The following is a 23,745-nucleotide window of genomic DNA, read 5'->3' as shown; positions in this document are numbered from 1 at the left end:
CCATCACATGCCCTCACGCTTTCCTCTGAGGTCATGTCCTCCCTCCAACCTGACCATGGGGGGCAACCTGAGCTGTGTTCTGTCACTATGGTTTTCTCTCTTAGAGAATGTCCTATGAAAGGCATCATACAGTGTGTAACCTTGTGGGATGAGCTTTTTTCTCTCAGCATAATTCCCTCACATTTCATCCAAGTGGCTGCGTGTATCAACAGTTTGCTCCTTTCGATTGTAGGGAGTATTCCATGGTGTGTCACATGCCACGCTTTGCTTATACGTTCACCTGCTGAAGAACATTTGGGTCGTTTTAAGTTTTTGGTGGTTATGAATCGAGTTGCTATAAATATTCTTGGCAGGCTTGTGTGTCATGTGTCATTACTCCAGGGTAAACACCCAGGAAGGGGGTTGCTGGGTTGCATGAAAAGCACGTTGAACTTCAAAAGAAACTGTCATACTACCTGTCCGAAGCGTCTACACCGTTCTTCCCTCCCTCCAGCGATATCTGAGTTTTAATTGCTCTGCATACAGGACGGCACGTGGTGTTGCCCGTGTTTTTTACGTTAGCCCTTCGAGTAGGTGCTAGTGATCCAGTAATTACTATTTCACTGTCCCCGAGGGACTCACCAATTCTAGACTTGCACTCAAGTTCTCACTGATGGCCACTGAGCCAGATTAAATGCCCACACAGCACGACATCCCCTCAGAAGAATTGGGAAAGGATTATCACACAGACCAGTTTTCTGACGCAGTGATGGAATCTTCTGGACACCAGGCGTAACAAAGTGAGTATGCAAGTTTCAAAGTCTGAAACACCATGTCTCCCATTCCCTATCCTTCTGTTCTGCCAGTGAGGAGACGCTGCTACAGCAGACGACGGCCTCCAGGCTGGACCTCCCACTTCTCATTTAAGCCCCACTTACCCCCAGTTTTAGGGTGATGATTATGGGACATATATCTATGGGGAAGGATTTACTGGATAAAACTAGCACCAGAAAAGTCGACCCCCAAAAGGCAGAAGTTGTGTAACTCTTGGGAACACACCTCACTTCGAGCTCCTAACTGGAAGTTTCTTGAGTGTTTCATTTTGTAGGTGTGTTTCTGGGATTCAAGCCAAGAATGAACTTTCCTACTAGGACAGAGAGAGATTTAACATTCTATGCAGACTCCTGCAAAACAACACTTTTTCACAGAGATCACAGTTGGACGTGCGAGTTGAATTAAATTGCAGGAATAAAAGAAAAATGCAATTGCAGCCACTGCAAGTTCTCCAATGTCAGAAGTTCAATTGGGTAATACCATTACCGCAGCAACAGATCAATAACTAGGACATGGGATGTTTATGCTAACGTCACCTTAGAGTTTAAAAATGTGATTGCAGTTCTACTGAGTTGCACGATCAGGAATCTATTTACCCAAGAGAGAATTACATATTATCCATATTATCAAGGGCAGACTTCCTCTTCCCCCTTTGAGATAAGTGCTCATTTTTTATTCAACAGAGGAGTACCTGCTAAAACAAACTCTCACCTCCCAATATCCATACACATGCAACTATGGCCACTGGGGTGAGGAATGCTGTGCATTCAGTGAAGCTCTATCTGATGGAGGGCCCTCAATGGATACCTGTAGGTCCCAACTCAGGAAAGAAAACTGTTGTGGTCCTTATATGTCCTGTAAGAATCAACATGCCTTGGAAATGAACCTGACTTAATTTTGAGTTCCAAAGGTCTGCTGACTGTTTATGTTTATATGTTTATTTATATTTAAACATATTATAGAAAGAAAAAGTAGAGTTCCCTAGTATGCACATTAAATTAAAATAAAGAATCAAACTGAACCAACGAGACACCTTTCCAAGACAGAGATGTTAAACTGTGGTATGAAGGACACAATCCAGAAGCGACTTTGGGAGGCGACAGAGGATGGGGGTTGAGAAGTGGTCCTTCCGAGACAGAACTCAGGAAATGTCAACTAATCTTCACCAACTCAGTCAATCCTCACATACCAGCCCTGAGGTATGCGAGGTGGAGCCAACGGCGATGCCCACTTTACAGAGGGGCAAACAGGCTTTAAAAGGCAGATACATCACTCACAGTCCTGCAGCCATTGCTGGATGGGGTCTGGACTCAGAGCCAGGCAGGTCTGCCCAGAATCCACCCTCTGCTCATGGGCAGTGCCCCACACTTACAAGTACAGGGCCAGCCGCAGTGACTAAGGCTCTGGTGTGGATGCCTGGTACCCAGGTGAGCCAACCAGGCAGACAGCAGACCTTGAAATCCCAAGGGGGAAAAGAGTAACCTTCCAAAGACAAGGGGGAAGCTTCACTGGCACATATCTCAGGAGAGTGTGTTTTCAGAACGGGTCTGCACTGCTCAGTGGGCAGGTGAGCTCCAGCTAAAGGGGAAGTGGGGCAAAGAGAGCTGCCCCGTGCTCACAGAGGCCTGGCTTGGTGTGGAGGGACAGAGTACTTGAGGGTGCGGCTCCAAGAGCAGACACGTGGTGCTGACACTGACGAGAGGATGATGAAGGAGGAGGGAGTCCCTTCAGGTGATCACTTGTCTCACTCCACAGTCTCACCCACAAAGGACTCTTAACCTCCAAGGACGGAGCAAGTGTGCCTCTTACCAGCATGGGATGGAAGTGACAAGGGTGCAGGTTCTGCTTTGGCCAGACTGCGTGTGAGGTGGCAACAGACTCTTGATTAGAGGTGCCCATTGAACAGGCAGAAATGTGAAGCCAAGTGTCAATGGGGTAGGACTGGAAAATCCAGGGGAATTTTCCGAGGTACCCGCTGGAGCCACATGCCAGGTCTGCTCTCACTGTCTCCTTGGGGCTGAGGTCAGTGGTCCAATGGGACCTCTCCCTCAGAGCTGGGAGCTGGAATCCAGCTGCATTCTCACAGCCACCAGGCAGCTGTGACTGCTGACTTAGATGCACCTTGACAATCTGAGCCAGGACCCAGAGACCAGGACCCTTCGTTTCTGTGCACGGAGATAGAGGCACTCTCTGAGGCCCACTTCCTTTGTTGTTTCAGCCATCTATAAGCCTTGCAATTATATCTGCCTACCTCACACCCAGCTTCCCTTCCACATGGTTACTCGGTGACTAATGGCCAATAACCCAGTGTTCTCTAGGACTCTGGAAGGCTTAGAAAGGCTCTGTAACTCAGCAGAGAAGCCTTGGATGGAGATGAAGATTTTAAAGTCTTATCCAGGCGTGTTGGCACCTTGGGTTGGATGAAGTCATTCGGAAATCATGAGCTGAGCAAATTCACATCATGCTCCTGAATCTGGAGAATTCAAAGGCTGTTTAGCAAAGTGCATTACCAGAATGAATCTGACATGACGGAAAGTCACATGCCCCTGGCTAATTGCTCTGAGGACCGACAGAAGTGACCAGCTTTAGAAAGTGCTGAAGCTTTGCACTGAAAGGCCTGAGGCATTACGAGTCATCAGACAGATGGATATCTCTAGATTTCACCAACATGTGTTTTGGAAGCTAAAATGTGATTATAGATAACGCTCCTGGGGAGGGTCCTGATACATGAAACTTTCCACAGTGGCACAGTGAGAGCTCCATGATCTAATACAGTCACGTATTTTCTCTTCCCCGTGGACCATAGATGTATGTTTTCCCAGCTGCCTTCCAAAATTACTTTTCCTGGCAGTATTATTCAAGAGAATGCTTATGCTTTGAAAAAGAAAGTGTTTGGTTACCTACTACATAGGAGTCCACTCTGAGAGTCTTCAATCTTGAACACTCTTGATCTTCTAATCAACTGCAATCTTTAACACTTTTCTAGATTCATCGGATTGGGCAAGTGTCTGTCTAGGGGTACTTAAGAGCATGGACTCTCGGAGACTGAAAGACTGCTATTTACCGGCTGTGTGACCTTAGGTAAGTTACTTAACCACTCTGTGCCTCTGTTTCCTCATCAGAGGCACGGGATTCATAAAGTGGGATTAATAATAGTACCGATCCCATGGGGTTATTTTGAGGATTAAATGCATTAATATATGTAATGTACTTAGAAAACTGCCTGCTAGCTCAACAGTAAATGCTACACAAGGGCTCAACTATGACTATAACTTTTATCATAGAAACGAACAAGTGTTGCTTTAACAATTTCCCTTTGAAATATTTAGAGACAGAGAACTGAAGATATTCAGAGGTCATTTGGAAAACATCATGTACCAGATGCTGCTGGATGCCATGGACCTCAGAAACCAAGGCAAAGAAATGGGAGGCTTGGGCTCAACAGCTAGCAAGCGACAGAGCCAGCGCAAGAGCTGGCCTATAACCACACCACTCAGGTCCATGGGAGTGGTGACTTTGTCAAACTTATCCATTGCTGCACCCAGTGGTGTGCAGGGAAATTGCCGAGCAACTGGTCCTCCAAGAAGAAAACTCTCTTTTGTAGCATTTGCTGATTTACATGTGTAAATCCTCCCGCAATGGCTGATTTCAAGATGCCGAAGAGATCTGTTTTCTCTAGTGGACAGGAGTGCGCTGGGGCACGCCATTGTTTATAACTTAGCTCCTAGGAAGATACCTGACCCAGGTGCTACCTGGCACACAGGAGTTACTAAATGCTCATTTTTAAATGAATGAGTGAATGAATGAATAAGACAAAATGAAAGAAAACCAGTCTGACACTCATTAAAAACTGTTCTGTGGATATCCTTGGTCCCAGGAATGTAGGGAGGGGATGCTCTGAGAAATCATGGGCAGAACCATGGGACTCATTTCTCTTTCAGCCTATCTAGGGTTTCCATGAGGACAGTCTACTGAGAAGTAGGATGCCTGGGTTCTACTACTTGGAATCATAAAATTTGCATATGGCTTTCAACTTTATGGTTTTAAAGATAGATGATAGATAGATAGATAGATGATAGATAGATAGATAGATAGAAAGATATTCTACACTGGGGAGGGTATGAGGAAATGTTCACTCTCATCCTTTGTTGGTGGGAGAATAAAATAAGAAAACACTTTTGGAAGGTAATTGGGCAGAATCTATCAAAATTGAAAATGCAGATATACTTTCCCATCGTAATCCCATTTCTAAAAATCTCTCCTATAGAAACACCATTAAGCAAATTTGTATTTGAAAGGATATTCACTAGAGCACTGATCCAAAGAGTTAGAAATTAGAGTTGGGACTGATTAAAGAAACAATGATGCCATAACACTTTGCAGTCATGAGAAGAATGGGGTAGATCTATATGTACTGATACGGAAATATGAGCCTGATATATTGTTAATGAGAAGACAATTCAACGTGTGAATATTTTGTTTAGGATTGTTTTTAGGGAACACACAGAAATGGATTTGTCATAATCCGTGGACAGGACCTACAATGACTGTGGGTCAACTGTATATACGCTTTGGGAATATACACATATATATGGATTTAAGTTTACATGTACATAGAAAAATACTTAGAGGAATATAAGCCAATCTCCTAACAGAAGCCACCTATTAGGAGGCCCAAGGAAGAATTTTACTTTCTGTTTTAACAAATAGAGATCCTGAATTGCCAGCCTCTTGCACCCCACGCAGAATTACCATTACAGCTTTCATCATGAAAACCCATCCAGTAAAGTCAGGACAGAAAACACCCTCGACCCAGTGGCCTAGGACTTTACTGAGTGCTTTTGATGAGAGGCAGCAGACCCCAGAGTCCAGTGAAGAAGAAGAGGGACTGGGGGCCAAGTACCTGGTCAGATCCAGCTCTGCCAGGTCCATGGGAGTGGTGACTTTGTGGGAGGAGAGTTTGTGCTGGTCCTACTTCCCTATGCCTCCCCTGCCTCATCTATGAGATGGACACATTACAATGCATAGGTCAGAGTCATCCCAATGTCCATGTTGGTAAACACTGGGATAGTGCCTGCATGGGCAAGTGCCGTCAAAGGGAAGTGTGGGTACCATCACCATCATCACCTTCATCATCACCATCATCACCATCATCGCCATCATCACCTTCATCATCACCATCATCACCTTCATCATCACCATCATCACCGTCATCACCATCATCACCACCACCATCATCATCGCCATCACAATCACCATCATCACCACCAGCATTATGTTCTAGACACAATGTACAGGCAAGCATTAGGAGCAAATACAAAATAGTAGGAGGTATGCTAGCTTATTTGTTGGATTCATATGTAATATGGGCAATGGGCACATATGATTGAATTCATAGTTCGTATTCATCATCTTTCTATGCACACTGTAATCTTAATTCACAAGACTGTGTCTTATTGCATCACATGTACTTGTTGGAATTTATAAATTCAGCTTTAGGAACTTATAATAATAAATGAGAATTGAATCTGGCTAGGGAAACAAAATCCCCTAAATGTACCATTAGTTTGTCATGAACTCAGAGTTTCACACAGAAATTTTCTTCCTGATATTCTGGATGCCCACCGTGATGTTACCGATAGGTTGATGATGTTTTTCTTCCTTTTCTTTTTTTCCAAAATGGCGCTTCATTTCTAGTATTCTCTATTTGAGACTGAAAAAGTCTTTTAAAAACAACTCTGGGGCTTCCCTGGTGGCGCAGTGGTTGAGAGTCCGCCTGCCGATGCAGGGGACACGGGTTCGTGCCCCGGTCCGGGAAGATCCCACGTGCCGCGGAGCGGCTGGGCCTGTGAGCCATGGCCGCTGAGCCTGCGCGTCCAGAGCCTGTGCTCCGCAGCGGGAGAGGCCACAGCAGTGAGAGGACCGCGTACCGCAAAAAAAAAAAAAAAAAATGAAGTTTTAAATGAAATAGGCTTTAAAAAAAAAAAAAATCAAATGTGAGCACAAATGATATTGTTCCAGCAGATTACAAAAATAAAATAGAGTGAAAAAGTTTAAAAAAAAAAATTTCCCAGCAGTGCAATGATCCCAGCAATGAAGTGCCCAATAAAGGCAGCAAATCAGCTGAGCCGAGATGCAAAACAAGCTACCGCTCTGAAGGGACATTCCCTGCAGACACACAGAGATGGCCCTGCCCCAGAGTGGGCCCAGGACCCCCGGGAGCAGGGTGGGCCTGTGCAACCAGCCAGGGTCACTCAGGGGACTGGACCCGCTGGGCTTCCGGGCCTGCCTCCAGCCTGGACCATCCTCGGGCCCAGCTCACCCCTCTGCTGCCTGTTCACCTTTGTCAGGGGGCTCCAAGGCTCCTGTCCCCATAGCGCCTCGTACACCGCCTGTCCACACTGAGTGGGAGACTGCAACATGATCCAAAGGAATCTGTGACGCAGCAAGTTGGAGGAACACAGCTCCAAGGTGGTCAACTCCGAAATCACCTCCCTCCTGAAAGCACAAAGCCACACTACCCTTCTAGAACAGGGCAAGGCAGACTCCCTCTGCACCACTTCTAGAGGAGTCCTGTCATCTCCCAAAAGGGGGTTCCCAAGGAGTGCTTAAGGTGCTACCAGTCTTAAAAGACTCCTGAAAGTAACGGCTTCACCTGGCCCTTTGTTAACAGCATCAGAGCCTCAACCAACCTCCACTGGCCTGTGGTGAAGCTGAGAAGCTTCCAGCCCTGTAGCTGTTTTCAGAGAGCGTGAAGCACAGAGGGGCCTCGGCACGGACCTCGTGGCCTGCGGGGAAGTGACGGCCCTGCATCAGGGCTGAGTCTCTAATATGAGATGTTCCCACTGCCACTTTGGGGAGGCCTGATCTCGCCTCCTTGGTGATCACATCCCACTTACGAAAGGCCCAGCCACCTGCCCTCCCCCGACTGAAGGAAGCCCATGAAACGAAATGACTTCTGTTTTCCCGACTCTCATCCCTTCCGAAGCCCAGGCATCTATTCTTCCCTCCAGTTGACATACATAACTCCCCGTGACAATAATGGGATGTGCATGTGTACCGAGGGGGGCATAGAATTTTTATCTCTGTAAAAATGGTACTAGCGTGGTACAAGCAAAGTTTTTGTTTTCTTCCCAAGGCTTTTACTTGGGGAGATATATTGTTCATGTGCTTGTGGGTTTTTCCTTCTTTTTAATTTTAAATCGAGATTATGGACATATTTTATGCAGGTTAATATATTCTTTTCATGCAAAATTTAACTGAAACCAGTGCTAGCACACTTAACGACAACAAGAGAAATTCTTCAGCTTATTATAAACATCCTTCAAGAAACCTGAAATGCGTGTCCTCTGGAAATAATTTTGCTGGGATTTGGGTTATTATTAAAATCCTCTCAGAATTCTATCACTGGTGTCTAATGTGCCTCAAAGCCCTTTTCTGCTACTGATCAGAGAAAAACTCTTTTTGGACTTGCAAGTACACTGTCGATAGTGAAAACTGAACTGGAAGAGGGGGCTGCTTTCCTGACACCAGGCAAACACTCAGTAGGGCTGGCATCTCAGTCCTGGGCTGACCACTGGGTGCAAGGCCCACTCCTAAGACAGGTTCCCTTCAACTATGATGGAATGAACCTCATCCCTCTGTTTTAAGTGCTCTGATCTTTCAGATTCCATGAGAGGAGGCAGGTTTACTGCAGACTTTAAACTCAAGGGAATTCCAGACAAGAAGGTCTTGGTCACACATTCCCTACGTGTCAGAATTCTCTGTGACTGTGAGGGGTCCTAGGAGATCATAGGACAGCTACACACAGCTGAGACGGGGATGAGCTATCCAGGAAAGGTTTACAGGAATGAAAGGGAGTCACAATACCCTTTAGAAGCAGATTCTCATGTTTGATTCTCTCTTTGTGGATAAATAAGAAAACCCACCATTCTCCTAAGTGGGCTGAACTGTCTCACTAAAATGTAAATACAACTGTCTCCAGAGGTGGCCGGGGATGACTCTGTCCCGCCAGCCATGACCTAACCAGAGCTGGCTACTGTTTTTTAAGTTACTTAGAGCTGCACTTCTTAAACTTTAATGTTCACCAGATTTATCTGGAACCTTACTGAATTGCAGATTCTAATTCAGTAAGTCTAGGGTGGGGCCTGAGCTTCCATGCTTCCAACAAGCTCCCAGGCAATGCCCAGGCTGCTGGTCCGTGGACCTCACGTTGAGCAGTGAGGACTTAGAGCTCCTATCTCAGATCTCTGCCCTCAATTGTTCATTCATTCCACACATAGTCTGCAGATCCCAGGTCACCCACTGGGGACAGAGTGATGGGCAGGTTGTCGATGACTTTAAAATTAATGCTAATCAAAATTTAAAACTTCTGGGCATCAAAGGACATAGCAACAAAGTGCAAAGGCAACCTACAGAATGGATGAAAATACTTGCAAATTGTATATCCAAAAGGGGTTAATATCCAGAATATATACAGAACTTCTATAAACACAACAACAAAAAACGAGCAATCTGATTTTAAAATGGGGGAAAGACTTGAATAGACATTTCTCCAAAGAAGATATACAAATGGCCAACAGGCACATGAAAAGATGCTCAACATCACTAATCATTATGGAAATGCAAATCAAAACCACAATGAGATACCATCTCACACCCATTAGGCTGGGCTACTATATTAAAAAACAAAACAGAAAATAACAAGTGTCGGTAAGGATATAGAGAAACAGAACCCTTGTGCACTGTTGGTGGGAATGTAAAATCATGCAGCCACTATGGAAAAGAGTATAGCAGTTCCTCAAAAAATTAAACAGAGAACTACCAGGTGATCCAGGGATTCCACTTCTAGGTACATATCCAAAATATCTGAATGCAGGGACTCAAAGAGATATTTGTACATCCATATTCACAGCAGTATTATTCATTGGCTTGTCATTTTCACCTGGAGTCTGAGGGTCTGCTGGGAGTTGGCATGTGCGGTTGAGATGAGAGAGATGGAGCCTACAAAGCACCTAGCACAGGGGTTGGCACACAGTAGGTGCTCAGCAAATGAGGGTTCTCGCTTTTTGCCAATGAGTCAGCGGAGGTGGCAGGCAGGTTGTTTCCTTGGGGTGAGCGTGTGTCAGTATCACTCTGGAAAGAGCGGCTGGGTGACTGAAGGGCTCTGTGGCCTGTGACCACTCCAGGAAGGATGCTTTTATGGATTTTGTGGCAAAATGCAACAATTACAGAATTAAACACCTAAACTGGTACCAGACCCCAAAGAAAAGATGTTGCCAAATTATTTTCTAAATTACCCACTAAGGCCTGTGTGAGTCGACAAGTAGCTATTGACTTTAGTTTCAGCTGCCATCAAGACTTATTGATGTGAGAGAGAAATATTGACCAAATTGAGACCAAGGTCAATGCTGGCCTCCTGGGAAAATAAATCTTAATATTAACCGAAAACTGCAGACGCTAGGCCTGGTATTTTTGACTCTAAACTGCTGGTCAGACAGAGGTCCACTCAAAGTCAGCTCTTTACTTCACTGTGTATTGTTATAGGTGCAAACTGGTCTCCAAATGGACTCGTTTCTGGAAAATTTGGTATAAAAATTTCAAGCTTTTTCGTATCTTAAAAGATCAAAGGACAATTGGTATTTAAGAACTGTCATGGGTGATATTTCCACAAAACAAAGAATCCATTTTGAAGTGCAGATAAGTGCCCCGACTTACTTTCTGTGAAAATTAAGAATTTCCTATGTTGACTCTCCATCCAGAGGGGCATACCAGCTCAAACAAACAGACAAAAACTCAACCGTAAAAACCTGCAGTTAAGACCAGTTATTTTTGAAAATGCTGTTGAATCTACTTTGTTTATAAGTGGCCCCAAATTGCTTAAGGCAAACTGCTTTTATAGCTGTGGACTCAAAAAAGTTGTCCATTCAAGGCTGCTGACACTGCCCCATCTACTGGGTCAGCAGCACTGTCTTCATGGGAGATGAAACACTACCCCCTGTGGGTTGTTGGAACTTACTTTTCTGAAACAGAGTGTTTGTGTGTCCTCACAGGCAAATCTGGGAGTCGGGGGGCTTATTGTGAGATGACATGCAAAATATGTCCACCGTGGTCCATGACACGCAAAATGCGAATATGATGACATGCAAAAAGTGCTTTTTCTTATATATCCCTGGGATATATCAATGGAATGTCAATAAAGAGCGGTTTCTGTTGTTACCAGGGGTAAAAGATTGGATTAGAAACAACAGGCCCTGAGCAACTTAGAACGTAAGATGGGGGAAATTTACAAAGTATAATCATTCTTGAGGTTGTTGATGAATATCAGGATTAAGAATAAAAGATCTGGAAAAGATACACACATACACACGCAGATGTGCAGTGATATGGACAGCCGGGAGAGAGTGAACTCAGACTATCTGGGGAAACTGACCTCAACGGATGGGATGAAGGATGTTCCAAGGAAAGTTGATAGTTTTAGCCTTTGTGTTCAGTTGAGTTTCCCAAAGTCTATTGAATGACCAGAAATCTATTAAAATCAGCAAAAATTCCACTGCTACATTTGAGGACAAGACAGTGTAGTCAACAGAGCAGAACTGATAAGGAATTTCTGATGATATGAACCAGATGGAATCACACTGTATGAAAAGCCCTTCAGGATCCACAACTCATTGCAGGCAAAAGGAGGCTTTCTTTGGAAAACAGAGGAACCATCCTGTCTAGGAGAACAGCAGAAACCTGGGCACAGACTAGGAAGGTCAGGGGCAAGGCTGAGCCATGAGAGGATGTCAGAATCATGCACAGAGATCCAGGTTCCACTCTGAGACAAGGCTTCAATTAAGCTGGTTAAAACCTTACACTCTGGCTTCAGAAGGACAAAGGTTCAAGTCCTGACTGCAGCCCACAAGCTGCATGACCTTGGGTTAGTCGTCCATCTGTCACCTTACTGACTCCGAGTCTCACTGTGCCCATCTACAAAAGCACAATGACAGAACCTACTCCACAAAGCTGGGGTGCAAAATCACACATCCCCATCCTGTTGGACACTGCTCTGGTGTGGAGAACACAGCAGTGACCAGAGCAGACAACCTCCCTGCCTTCATGGACCTTGCATTCTGAGAAGAGAAAGGCAGGTCATAGATACATGTACGTCAGGGTACCTCTCATGGGGAGTTCCTTCAGAGGGTGGGTGGTGTTTTATATAGAGTTTCAGGAAATCTTCTCCACTGAGCTGATATTTGAATAGAGACCCTAGGGGGTGAGTAATAAGCCACAGACATAGCCTGGGGAGGACGGTCCAGGCATATAAGACAACAAAAGCCCTACCAGAACATGCTTGGTATGGTTAAGGACTAGCAAGGAAGACAGAATGATGGGAGGGGAATGAGAAAGGGGGACAGTGGTAAAAATGATGTCAAAGAGGTCATGGGGGCTAGATCATTATAGGGCTGCGCTGTCCAATATGGTAACCAATAGCCAAATGTGACTATTAAGCTCTTGAACTGTGGTTCTGAAATGAGATGTGCAGGAAGCGTAACATACACACTGGATTTTGAAGGCTTAGCAGAACAATAAGCATTAAAATATTTCATTAATAACTTTTATATTGGTTATATGTTTAAATGATAATATTTTGATATATTGGGTTAAATAAGCCATACTATGAAAATTGGTTTCACCTGTTTGTTTTTACGTCTTTAATGTGGTTACCGGAAAATTTAAATTACATGTGGCTTGCATGATATAAGGCATTAGAGGCCACCGTAATGAGCATGGCATTTCTGCTGAGCAATGTGGGAAGTAAACAGAAATGCACACAAAGTGCTTAGCATGTTTCCCAGAACAGAGCGGAAGATGTTTAGGAAACTAGAATTCCATTCACAGACAAACTACTCAAATGTAAAGGCAAATATATTTAGGGGGGAAGACACTGGATTCAAGAAAAAGTAATAACAGAACGAATAAAAGTTTAAATAATTGTTTGGAATGTAGTGATGACGTATAATGAAACTGGCAAGTAGTGATTATGGAAATATGAAACATAAAGTTAAATAAAAAAGAATCTGACAAAAAAGAATGACAGATAAAATTGGATCCATTCCTAAATTCCAAATGGATCAGAGAAAAACAGGCAAAAAAAAAAAAAAAGGAAACCATGTAAGTATTTCACTGTAGCCATCCTGGTAGATGTGAACTGGTTTTCTGCTTCTAACCTCCATTCCATGACACCAATGAGATTAAATACTTTTCATGTGCTGACTGGCTATCTGTATGTCTTCTCTGGTGAAGCACATGTTTAAGACTTCTGCCTATTTTTTTGTAGTGTTGCCTTTTTCTTTTTTATTGATTTGTAGGTGTTCACAAATGCTAGGTAAGAATCCTTCACCAAATATACACGCGGCAGGTACACTCTCCCCATAGGTGGCTTCCCTTTTCAATCTTGTACAGATATCTTTCATCAGAATAGACCTTCTAAATTTTAATGTAATCCGAGGTTTTCAATCTTTTCCTTTATGGCTCATACATTACACGTCTTGTTTAAAAATCTTTGCTTGCCCTGACCTTATGTAGATAAGCTAATTTTAGGAAGTTTTATTTTTACCTTTACTTAAGTGTACGGACCTTCTCTAATTAATCTGTGTGTGTGTGGTGTGAAGTCCAGTTTATGGATCATTGTTTTTCATGTGGAGATCCTACAGACCCATCACTGTATACTAAAAATATAACCCTTTCTTCACTGCACTGCAATGTCACGTTTGTCATAAAATCAAGTGACAATACATATGTAGGTATGTTTGGGGCTCTTTATTATGTTCCTTTGGTTTATTTGTCTATTCTTGTGCTAATACCATTACTTACTATACAGCTTAATTACTATGGCTTTAATATAAATCTTGTGAATTGGTATATAAATTCTTCACTTTGTTCTTTTCCTTCAAGATTATCTTGGCCCTCTGCAAGGCCAAGATAATCTTATTATCTTACATACACATTTTAGAATTGGTTTGTCAGTTTCTCTGCCTCTCTCTCCCTTTCTCTCTTTCTCTCTTTCACACACAAATACACAGCTGCTGAACAAAACTGGCAACAAAGTAAATAACAATACGATTACAAACTTAAAAGAAATGAAATCTTCGTGCATCCATACTGATATAAAGAAATTAGTGAATAAGTCAATGAGGAAAGGGATCCAGCTCTTCCTTACAGAAGAATTTCAAGTAGTAAATGGAGATGGATTGAGGAAAACAGAAAATCACCATCGGTTCACCATAGTAATAAGTGCTGCAAGCAAAATCCTTGGATGAACGCTAAAATGAGTAGACGAAAGTTCAAGGAAAAAAGGCTATTTGCACAGGCTTGATGTATCTCCCCTAAAATACCTATTAATTGCTGTGCTGGTCTTCATATGTGTCCACAAAGTCTCTGAGACCCCTCCCTGAATTCAGGAGATGCAGCTTCACTCTCCTCCCCTTGAGTGTGACCTGGACTTAATGACTGGCTTCTAACAAATAAAGTATGGAAAGGGAAAAATAGTGACTTTATACTGAAGGAACCTGGTAGACCCACCTTCACCAAGTGGTCACGGTCAACATCATAGCACATCCGCTCCATGGGACACTATGAGAAAGGCATAGCTCCTCTGTGTTGTTCTTCCCTCAAATCCACAACCTCATTTCTAATCATCAGAAAACCTCAGAGAAACCCAAATCAAGAGACATTGTAAAAAATGCAGCTACTACTCTTTAAAAGTGTTAAGGCTGTAGAAGCAGACAGACGGAGGCGCTGGCCCTGATTGGAGGAGACTAAGGAGACAAGACCACGAAATGCGATGTGACGGCCTGGATGGGATCCTGCACCAGAAAAAGAACATTCGTGGAAAAACTGCTGAAATCTGATCCAAGTCTCGAGTGCAGTTAATGGTAATGTGCTGATGGTAACTTCTTAGTTTTGACAAATACACCATGGCTATGTGAGAAGTTAACCTTAGGAGAAGCTGGGCGAAGGGTAGACGGGAACTCTCTGTACCATCTTTCTCACTCTTCCGTAAAACTGAAGTTGTTTCAAAATTAAAAGTATAACATGTTTTCTGGAAAGTTCTTCAGCAGTCTCTTCAGAGTGGTTATCAAGACAAGTTTATACAAGCTGGTCCACTTTCTATTTTATACCTTTCTGAGTGCGATTTTTTCCCTTCTTTTCAAAAAAGGAGCATTGATAATGAAAAGTAATTCCATTTGGATTTTTAAAAATCCACTCTGTGGGAACTAGCTATGGAGAAAAGCTGACTCAAAAGCTGGCCCAAGAAGAGAGAACGCCTTTGCTTGGGAACAAAGCCCCAAGAACGTGGAGCATGTTTTCAGTCAATAAAGGTACTCCTTGGACCAGCGTTGTGTTTAGGGCTTGAGGGGACAACACAGAGACTGTGGTTACTCACCAGGGCAACTTTCCTTTGTGGCTTCAGCAGCTTCGGTTTATGGAACGGGGCAGCGATGGGAGCTGTGGAAGCACATCAAAGGTTTAGGCTGCAATTCCTCCCAGGACTCTTAAAACCCACATATCACGAGCACCACGGACAGAGAGCCTCGGACATAGGGCCACTTCCTGTCCTCGTGGAGGAACTCTAGTTTCTGATCCAGGTAACAGCTGGACTGGTGCCCCTCGGGGGAGGGTGATCCTCTCCTAACCTTTGGATACGTCATCCTCTCCTCTCAACAAGGTCAACAAAACCACAGCATAAAACACCGCCAGCTACAAAGAGGTCAGATGTGCAGGTGAGAACCCGGTGCACTTGGTAAAGGCTGAGGCTGGGACCTTCCCTGGGGCTTCCTCCTAGTTGCATGCTAACGCTGACAGCGGTGACCTTTGACCCTCACAGCTGCCCTGGGAGGTCAGCAGGGAGGGTCTTATTGTCCCCATCTAACAGAGAAGGAAACCGAGGCTCTTATTCTAACATCATGTAACTACCTAGTATTTAGATGAATTGGGACTTGAACTCAAAGCCAGGCTCAACCACGTGGCTCTCTGAGTCTCATTTTCTTCTTCCGTAAAGTAGGGCACCATCTATGCTGACTGAATGAGGTGATACAGCAGTACAATGCCTGGCACAGAGCAGGGACAGCTCCCTTCCCTCCCCAGACCCACAAGTGTCACGCCTCGCAGGACGCTCACGCCTCCCAGCCCCTTCTGTCCACCCAGTATACGTACAGTCTCAGCACCACTGCCTTCCACCACAGGGCGCAAAGGGTGCCAAGGGGCCATCCTGGGAAGCCCCAGTTGAGGGATAAAATGGATCCTGTCTTGTTCTTATTCACCTGGGCAACCCTTGTATTCCTAACTGTATATCAAATCCTTTGATGTAGGACCTTCTCCTAAATTGGCCAGTTATTTTAGGAACGATTTATAAACAGTTTTACTTCTCACCTCAGGAAATGTCCATCTTCCTCATTTATGTTGCTCTAAGTCGTAACTGGAATCGAGTAATAACCCTCATTTTAATCCCCAGAACAAATCCATAATAAATTACACACCTGGTTTTTATCTTTAGGAAAATCATAGAGCCTTCTTTCCCTTGAATGAACCGAGAGGATGCTGATACCCCCTTGGCCCACCCTGCTATGTGCAGAGAATGTTAGTACTTCAAAGGGAAATACACTGTGGAATAGCCTGTAGAGGTTGACCCCCGCTAAAGCCATGCGCGTCCAATGGCAATGCCCCCAGCCCACCTCAGGGACGGGGCTCAGTTATGACCAGAATCTAGGTGGGGTTCTCCAGACCATATAATCAGCGATGTCACATCCTCCACCTGCCTACCCTCCTGTTCTGATCTCACATCAGACCCCAGGTGCTCTCCACATGGATGACTGCTGGCTGGCTTCCTACCTTTGGCAGGGACTGCGGGAGGAACGTCAGCTTTTTCCTTCCGCCTCTTGCCCTTCTTGGGCTGCAGTGGGACCAAGCTGGTCACGCTGGTGACAGTCTCCCCTGAGCTGGAGAAGAAAAAGGTCCTGGTGAAGGCAAAGGCTGGCTTGTTCCGGGGAAAGGAAAAGGAAGCAATAGTCTCCGGGTACCCCATGTACCCGTGTGTAAGGCAGGGCACTCTTAGAGCCGGACTGGGATCACTCTGTGCCTATCTCCAGGATGTCTGGACGTCTGGTACTGACCCTTGGCTAAGGACGATGAGTTGAGCTAGTTAGGGATTTGTAACATGCTGTGTAAAGTTCTAAAATCTCTGGAAAGACCCAGGGCCGGCTTGCCTACATTGTTTTGGGATGTATAGATTGTCTGTATAGACTGTTTACACCTGGTTAATGGGTTTACACAGTCTGGCTTGGTTACATCACCAGTAGGATATTAAGATATCACTAAAAACTTCTCCTTGAGCTCCCCTAAAACCAACGTTCCTTACACACATCTTTGTGGCTCACAATCCAGAGACAGAGCAGCACCTGTGCAAGTGAGAAGGGACCCTGGCGAGTTGCAGCTGGGAGTCCCTAGGGCGCCCCATGATTGTTCACACTTTCTCCTCCTGCTGTATGTACCTTCACCTTTAAGGTAAAGACTGAGTTAGACCTCAGGAGTGTTGTGAGTGTTTTCAATTATCTGGGGGGTTACCTGTGTAATCACTGTAGTATCAGATTCTATGTGTTACCGTTACAACCCAAAGTAATAGGTAAGCCTTACATTACAGGTAACAAAACCAAGATTCAAAGATGCTGAGTGACTTGCTCTAAGTGACACTGTTTGTAAGCAGACAACACGAAAGCTGCAAACCCAGACTGGCCTGATGTGAAACCTGTTCTCCTTGCTACCTGTGGGGTGGAGTCCAAGCACTTCCTTGAATGGCCATCGTCTTATTTCAAATGCACCCTATGGCTCCAGCAACCCAGAGGGCAGCCTCTTTTAGAATCTCTCGTCCTCAGGCACATATTCCAGTCAGGTAGGTACAGTTACCAAGATAGGCTTGGTAACTCCCTTGATCTCCCTAATACAAAGGATTTCTAGAAATCCATAAGATATGACCTAATAGTCAAAATGAATGAAGGTGGTAAACAGTTTTCACACAAGAGGAAAGGCTCGTACCTAGGAAAACATGCTAAAACTTCCTCAAGAAAGAGAAAGCCAAATTAAAATGTACTGCACTTTCTTTCTGCACATATCAGAATGGCAACAAACTTAAGGCAAAGCACTCTTTTGGCAAGGGTGTGAGGAATCAGGCACTCAGAAGTATTGCTGGTACAAGTGTAAACCCTTCCTGATGGAGAGTAATTCGGCAATCAGGATCACAGGCGCTATCAGAATCACAGAGGCTTATACTCTGTGACCCGGCAATTTCATTTCTGGGAATTTATTCTGTAGATATCCTTGCATGGGTATGAAATGTACATATAAGTCATTATAGTCCTGTTGGTAATAGCAATAGATTAGAAACAACCCAACTGTCCATCAGCGGGGGACTGGTTAAGGAAATTATGGTGAATCCACAAATCCACACACGGGGTCCTTTGTAACTGTAATGAGGGATGAGGAAGCTATTTATACAGGGATAAGAAAAGACACATTGTTAAGTGAAAAAGCTAGGTGTTGGACAATGTGTAAAATGTGTCATTTCTTTTGTATAAAAATACAGAAAAATAATATATATTAGTATTTATGTACACAAATAGAGAAACTTTGGAAATATTCACAAGAATTTAAAAATAGTGGTTCCTTAAAACGGGGGTGCTGAGGAAATAAACAGAAGGAAGATTGGACAAGGAGAATTATTTACTATTATTATTACATATTACATAATATAATAATAATATAATTAATAATTATATAATATAATATATTATTATATAATAATATGAATTATTATTACATATATTTTTAAATTAATTATTTAACTTTAAATTTTAATTATTAAAACATGTGATTGTATAATCTTTGAAAAGCAGTAAATTAAACACTAATAAATATTTACATATATTTAATAAAAGAAAACAGACTATTCTAATATAGTCCTGGAGTTTTAAAAATAAACAAAGACTGAGTCACGTTGTGGGGAAATTTCCAAGAATACAGTTCACACTGAGAGTCCCCCAAAGATAGCTTATTTTTATTGGGAACAGAAATTCTAACTGGCCATGGCTTTAGAGTACAGGGTCAACTGTGTAAATTTACAAATAGCCAAAAGGGATGTGTGTTTACAAAACTCTGGCCACAAAGAGAAAACAAGGGATCAGAAACCCTCAGAACTGTTTAAGTACACAACCACACATACAGCTTCATTTCCTAGCTTTTTAAACTCTTGAAATGTTTATTTTTTCTTTCCATTATAAATTAATGCACGTCCATGTTTTAAAATGGTAATTACAAGCATAGAGACGAAAGAAAATAAGTCTATCATAACCAAAACATGATCTTCATAAATATTTCCAGCCTTTTTCCTCTTCCTTGTTTTATTTTTTTAAAAAGACTTTATTTTTTAGAGCAGTTCTATGTTCACAACAAAATTGAGCAAAAGATACAGAGATTTTCCATAGATCCCTGACCACCCCCATTAGGAACATCCCCACCAGAGTGGTACATTTGTTTTAATTGATGAAACTACCTTGACACACATCATCATCCAAAGTCCACAGTTTACATTAGGGTTCACTCTTGGTGGTGTACATTTTATGGGTTTGGACAAATTTATAATGTAGCCATTACTGTAGTATCATACAGAATAGCTTCCATGCCCTAAAATTCCTCTGTGCTCTTCCTGTTCATCCCTCCCTCCCCCACCCCTGACAACCACTGATCTATTAACTGTCTCCACAGCTTTGCCTTTTCCAGAATGTCACATATAGTTTGAATCACACAGTATGGAGCCTTTTCAGATTGGCTTCATTAACTTAGAAATATGCATTGAAGTTTTCTCCATGTCTTTTCATAGCTTGATAGCTCATTTCTTTTTAATGTTGAATAATATTCCATTGTCTGGATGTACCAGGGTTTACTTATTCATTCATCTACTGAAGGACATCTTTTTTGCTCCCAAGTTTTGGAGATGATGACTAAAGCTGCTGTCAACATCCATGTGCAGGCTTTTTGGGTACATAAGTTTCAACTCTTCCTTGGTTCTTATACATTGTCTTTTTTAAAATAATATTGGGGCTTCCCTGGTGGCGCAGTGGTTAAGAGTCCGCCTGCCGATGCAGGGGACACGGGTTCGTGCCCCGGTCCGGGAAGATCCCACATGCCGTGGAGCGGCTGGGCCCGTGAGCCATGGCCGCTGAGCCTGCGCGTCCGGAGCCTGTGCTCCACAACGGGAGAGGCCACAACAGTGAGAGGCCCGTGTATCGCAAAAAAAAATAAATAATAATATTGTATTACAATTTTGCATCCTTCTTTTTACTTAATCTACACTTTCCATATTGTCACATCCTCCCACTATTCCAGTGAGAAGACATGCCCATAGTTTACTTAGCCTTCCCCTGACATCTAAACATCTAATTTGGTTCCCAGTTTGATATACAAATAACATTGCTATAAATATATTTGTGCATAATGGTTTTCCATTCTTAGACTTTTGTTTTTGGATTCTTAGACCTGGAAATACTAGTTCACAGAGGAGGATCATTTTAAAGGTTATTCAATACCCACTGTCAAAAAAAAAAAAAAATACCCACTGTCAAAATGATTTCCGACAAGTCAGTACTACTTTATAGCCTCTTGGTCAATGGATGAGGGCATTTATCTTTTCATCCTTTTTAACAACAGATTTATCAGTTTAAAAAATTTCTCACTTAATGAAGAAAAATGTGATATGTCCTTTTACTTGCATTTCTTTGCTTGCTGGGAGGAACATTTCCCGTGTTTGTCTGTTTCCTTATTTATGAATGATGTATGGACACCTTCTGCTATTATTTAGTAGGATTGTGAGTCATTCTTATAGATTTGTTTGCATCTTTGACATCCACCTGACAGGCTTATTGCAAACATTTCCCTACTTCTGAATTTTGGCTTTTTGTTAAATGCATGGTCATTTGTTTTTGCTAAAATCGTTTGATAGTTTCTTTTTTTTCTATTGCCTCTGAGTTGGGATTATCTTCCCCAGTTGCACCTCACATCCCGCAAAATCAAATAATATTTCCCCTTCCTCTTCTCTTTTCTTGGCTTTAATTCTTTAGCTCTTTAATATAAAATGAAAATTTTGAGACATCATAAACGTAGGCCATTATGCCCAGGGCTTTCAGTAAGCTGAAAAAAGGTCTGCTTTGTCATCACCATTCTCCTTGAAAACAGTAAAACTGCACTAAACTAAATTTAGTTCTACTTCATACCTCAATCATGAGCACTCAGATACAATGAGTCACCACAATGACATACGACAGACAGTGATTCCCAGAATCTTACGTCTCGCGTTGAGCCAGCAGGGCTGGTAGGAATTCTTGACAAAGTCCGTCTTATGATTCACTTACGAGAAAAGTTATTCTACATCTTGGGTTGCAACAGGACTGTATTTTGTGTCTGACACAAGGGAGTGGGCATTGCTGGAGCCAGTCAAACCAAGGAAGATAGAAAATAGGCCGGAAACTCCAGCTAAATTAGAGAGCTGTGTGATCGGAAAGAAGTGCTATTTGTGGGGAACAGGGCTGTTTTTCTGGCTCCAACAAGGGTGGGGCAGGAGGCGCACATGTGGGACCCTTGTTGTGACATGTACAAAGTTCCGGCCTGGCCGCCTCTCACAGGAGTCTCTGTCCCACAAAGACTGGGCACCTCTGCTCTGTGGCACGTAGTGGCTGGATCTAGCAAACGGGCACTGGACAGGGGCAGAAAGCCTGCACTAAATCTGGTTCCACTCTGACTAGAGAGGTGATACAGGACAAGTCACTCACTTCCCTGGGCCGCATCCCCCAACCTGTAAAATGGGAAGATGTACCCTTGATATCTATCTCAGTGGGTCATAGTTAGGGTCAGATAAGAAAGCTCAGCCTCAATTAGATGGGGCATGAAACGGCTAAACAGCATGGACCCTAATCTCCAGCGTGTAGATGCAGTAGGGGGGTAGGGGCATGTCATGGTGTTACCCAGGGAAAACAATTTTGCTACTTGGGTATCTCATGATGCCAAGTCTTGGCCCTGAGGGGAAGCACAAACTTCAACTTAAACCTTGATCAGAAAATCTTTCTGCCGAGGGAGCACAGTGCACCCTCCTAGAGCCACAGACGTAGCAGTGCTGTACAAGTGCCAAGCAGGACAGAGCAGGCAAGCAGGGCGTAGAGAAAGGCTGAACCCCTGAGCAATGGGTGGCCACTCCAGGACACTAGGTAAAGCAGGCAACCTGGATTTTACCAGGCACTGAACAAATTGTGAGCAATCGTATTTTGCAGAAGCTAAAGTTAATAAGAGCTATGTCTGTCTACCCTATGCAAAGCACTGTGAAAAGTGCCTGATATCCATAATCTCTGACCCGCCCAGATGGGAAAATTAAGCCTCAGAGAGGTCCAGGCAGGAGATCTGGGATCTGATCCGGGTGGACCTGCCTCCTTGGCCCTGAAGCTAGGACTCTGAGCCCAGCCCAGACAACAGAGAACAAGAGAACTAGGGAAGGAAGAAGGCCAATCAAGCCAGATCTACAATGGTTGCTCTAGGCTTAAGCCAGCTCCCCAAAAAGGTACCGGAAGGCGACATCAGCATTCCACTGCACTTTCAGTCTATACTAGATCCAGGACTGTTACAGCTGCTCGAAGCCCTGCCCTGGTGGGAGGAAGAGGGGCCATTCTGAATGCTAGGGTCCTGGAGGCAGGAGCAGTGACTGGTGCCCAAGACCAAGGGCCATCCTGGCCCAAGATTGGGCAGAGAAGGAGGGGAGCACATGCCTGTCCCTGGGATTGTCTGAAATAAACAGTAACAGCGGCCCAAAGGGAGGTGGGTGTGGCCAGGCCAGCCATGTGGAAATTCTGTGCCTCTACAACGAAGTGTGTCTGGGAGCAGAAAAAAAAACACAATAGTATAAACTGAGAGGACCCCACCAAGGAACATTTTTAAAATGAAGAACCAAACACCCAGGCACACCTTGCTTTCATAAGTGAATGTGAGCTCAACGTGCCCTCATACCGAACCACACAGCGCCTGTGCATAAGGAGTGCCACCCCTCCATCAAATAGCTGCCTCACTGGGACACACCAGAGGAGCAGTTAACTGTTCCCACCGAGGAGCATTCAGACACCCAGCCTTCATCCCCCAGGTGCCTGGTGTTTCCCTGGATCCAGGACAAGCTTTGTGCCTCCACATATGAACTATGCCCCCTTGGGGTCTGTTCAACCCCGTTTCCGGCTGAATGAGCAGAGGATCCTCATCCTGGCAGAAAGCTGTCCGTCACATACTGCAGAGGGATTCAGTGTGGCCTGAACTGGGATGGCTGGGATGCCAAGTGTGGTCTGTCGGGCAAAATATCCCGACCCAGAAAGCCCTCCACGAGCAGGACCGAGGAAGATGTGCCAATCTGGCCCTGCCAGCATCCTTCTGGGCCTGCCCTCCCTGAACCCTTCCCGCTCCCACACCAGCTTTGAAAGTCAGTGTTTCCGTTGATTCATTTTACCTTCCGAAGTGTCCATGTGCTTCCTTTCCTCCAGCCTGCACACCTCAGTTCAGACCGTGAGAACTCACCAGGACCCCCAGAGGGCTTCCTCAGTTCCTCTCCGAGCAGCTCCAGGCTGCGTTTCCAAGACTGCCCGCAACACACTCATCACCCTATAACCTTGTACCTTGCAATGTCAAGTGTGGAATCTTGCAGGAGGAACGCAGGTCTCAACAACTATGTTAGCATCTCACTGTCGTTTACAATGACAGGTCCCCCGCCCAAGGTAGCTGCCATTGATAAAGGCCAAGGACTAGTGCAAATAGGGCGAATTTCCTGACATCTCGCTCTAGGCTTTTGAAAGTGCTCCACGGGCTTTCCTTGCC

The 23,745-nt window shown here is 44.0% G+C and overlaps 1 protein-coding gene across 1 annotated transcript in view; it reads right to left on the bottom strand.

Annotated features, from left to right (window-relative positions):
- VSTM4 (V-set and transmembrane domain containing 4) overlaps nt 1-23,745 on the bottom strand; it is an 86,367-nt gene that overhangs the window by 9,539 nt on the left and 53,083 nt on the right. The window contains exons 6-7 of the mRNA XM_030847642.2: nt 16,690-16,796; nt 15,245-15,306 (exon numbers count right to left, since the gene is read on the bottom strand). Of these exons, the coding sequence (XP_030703502.1) occupies nt 15,245-15,306; nt 16,690-16,796 (169 nt within the window). The remainder of the gene's footprint in view (nt 1-15,244; nt 15,307-16,689; nt 16,797-23,745) is intronic.

This window comes from Globicephala melas, chromosome 16, assembly GCF_963455315.2.
Source record: "Globicephala melas chromosome 16, mGloMel1.2, whole genome shotgun sequence".
NCBI lineage: Eukaryota > Metazoa > Chordata > Mammalia > Artiodactyla > Delphinidae > Globicephala > Globicephala melas.
Note: the sequence above shows the minus strand (reverse complement) of the source record. Positions and strands in the feature narration are given on the sequence as shown.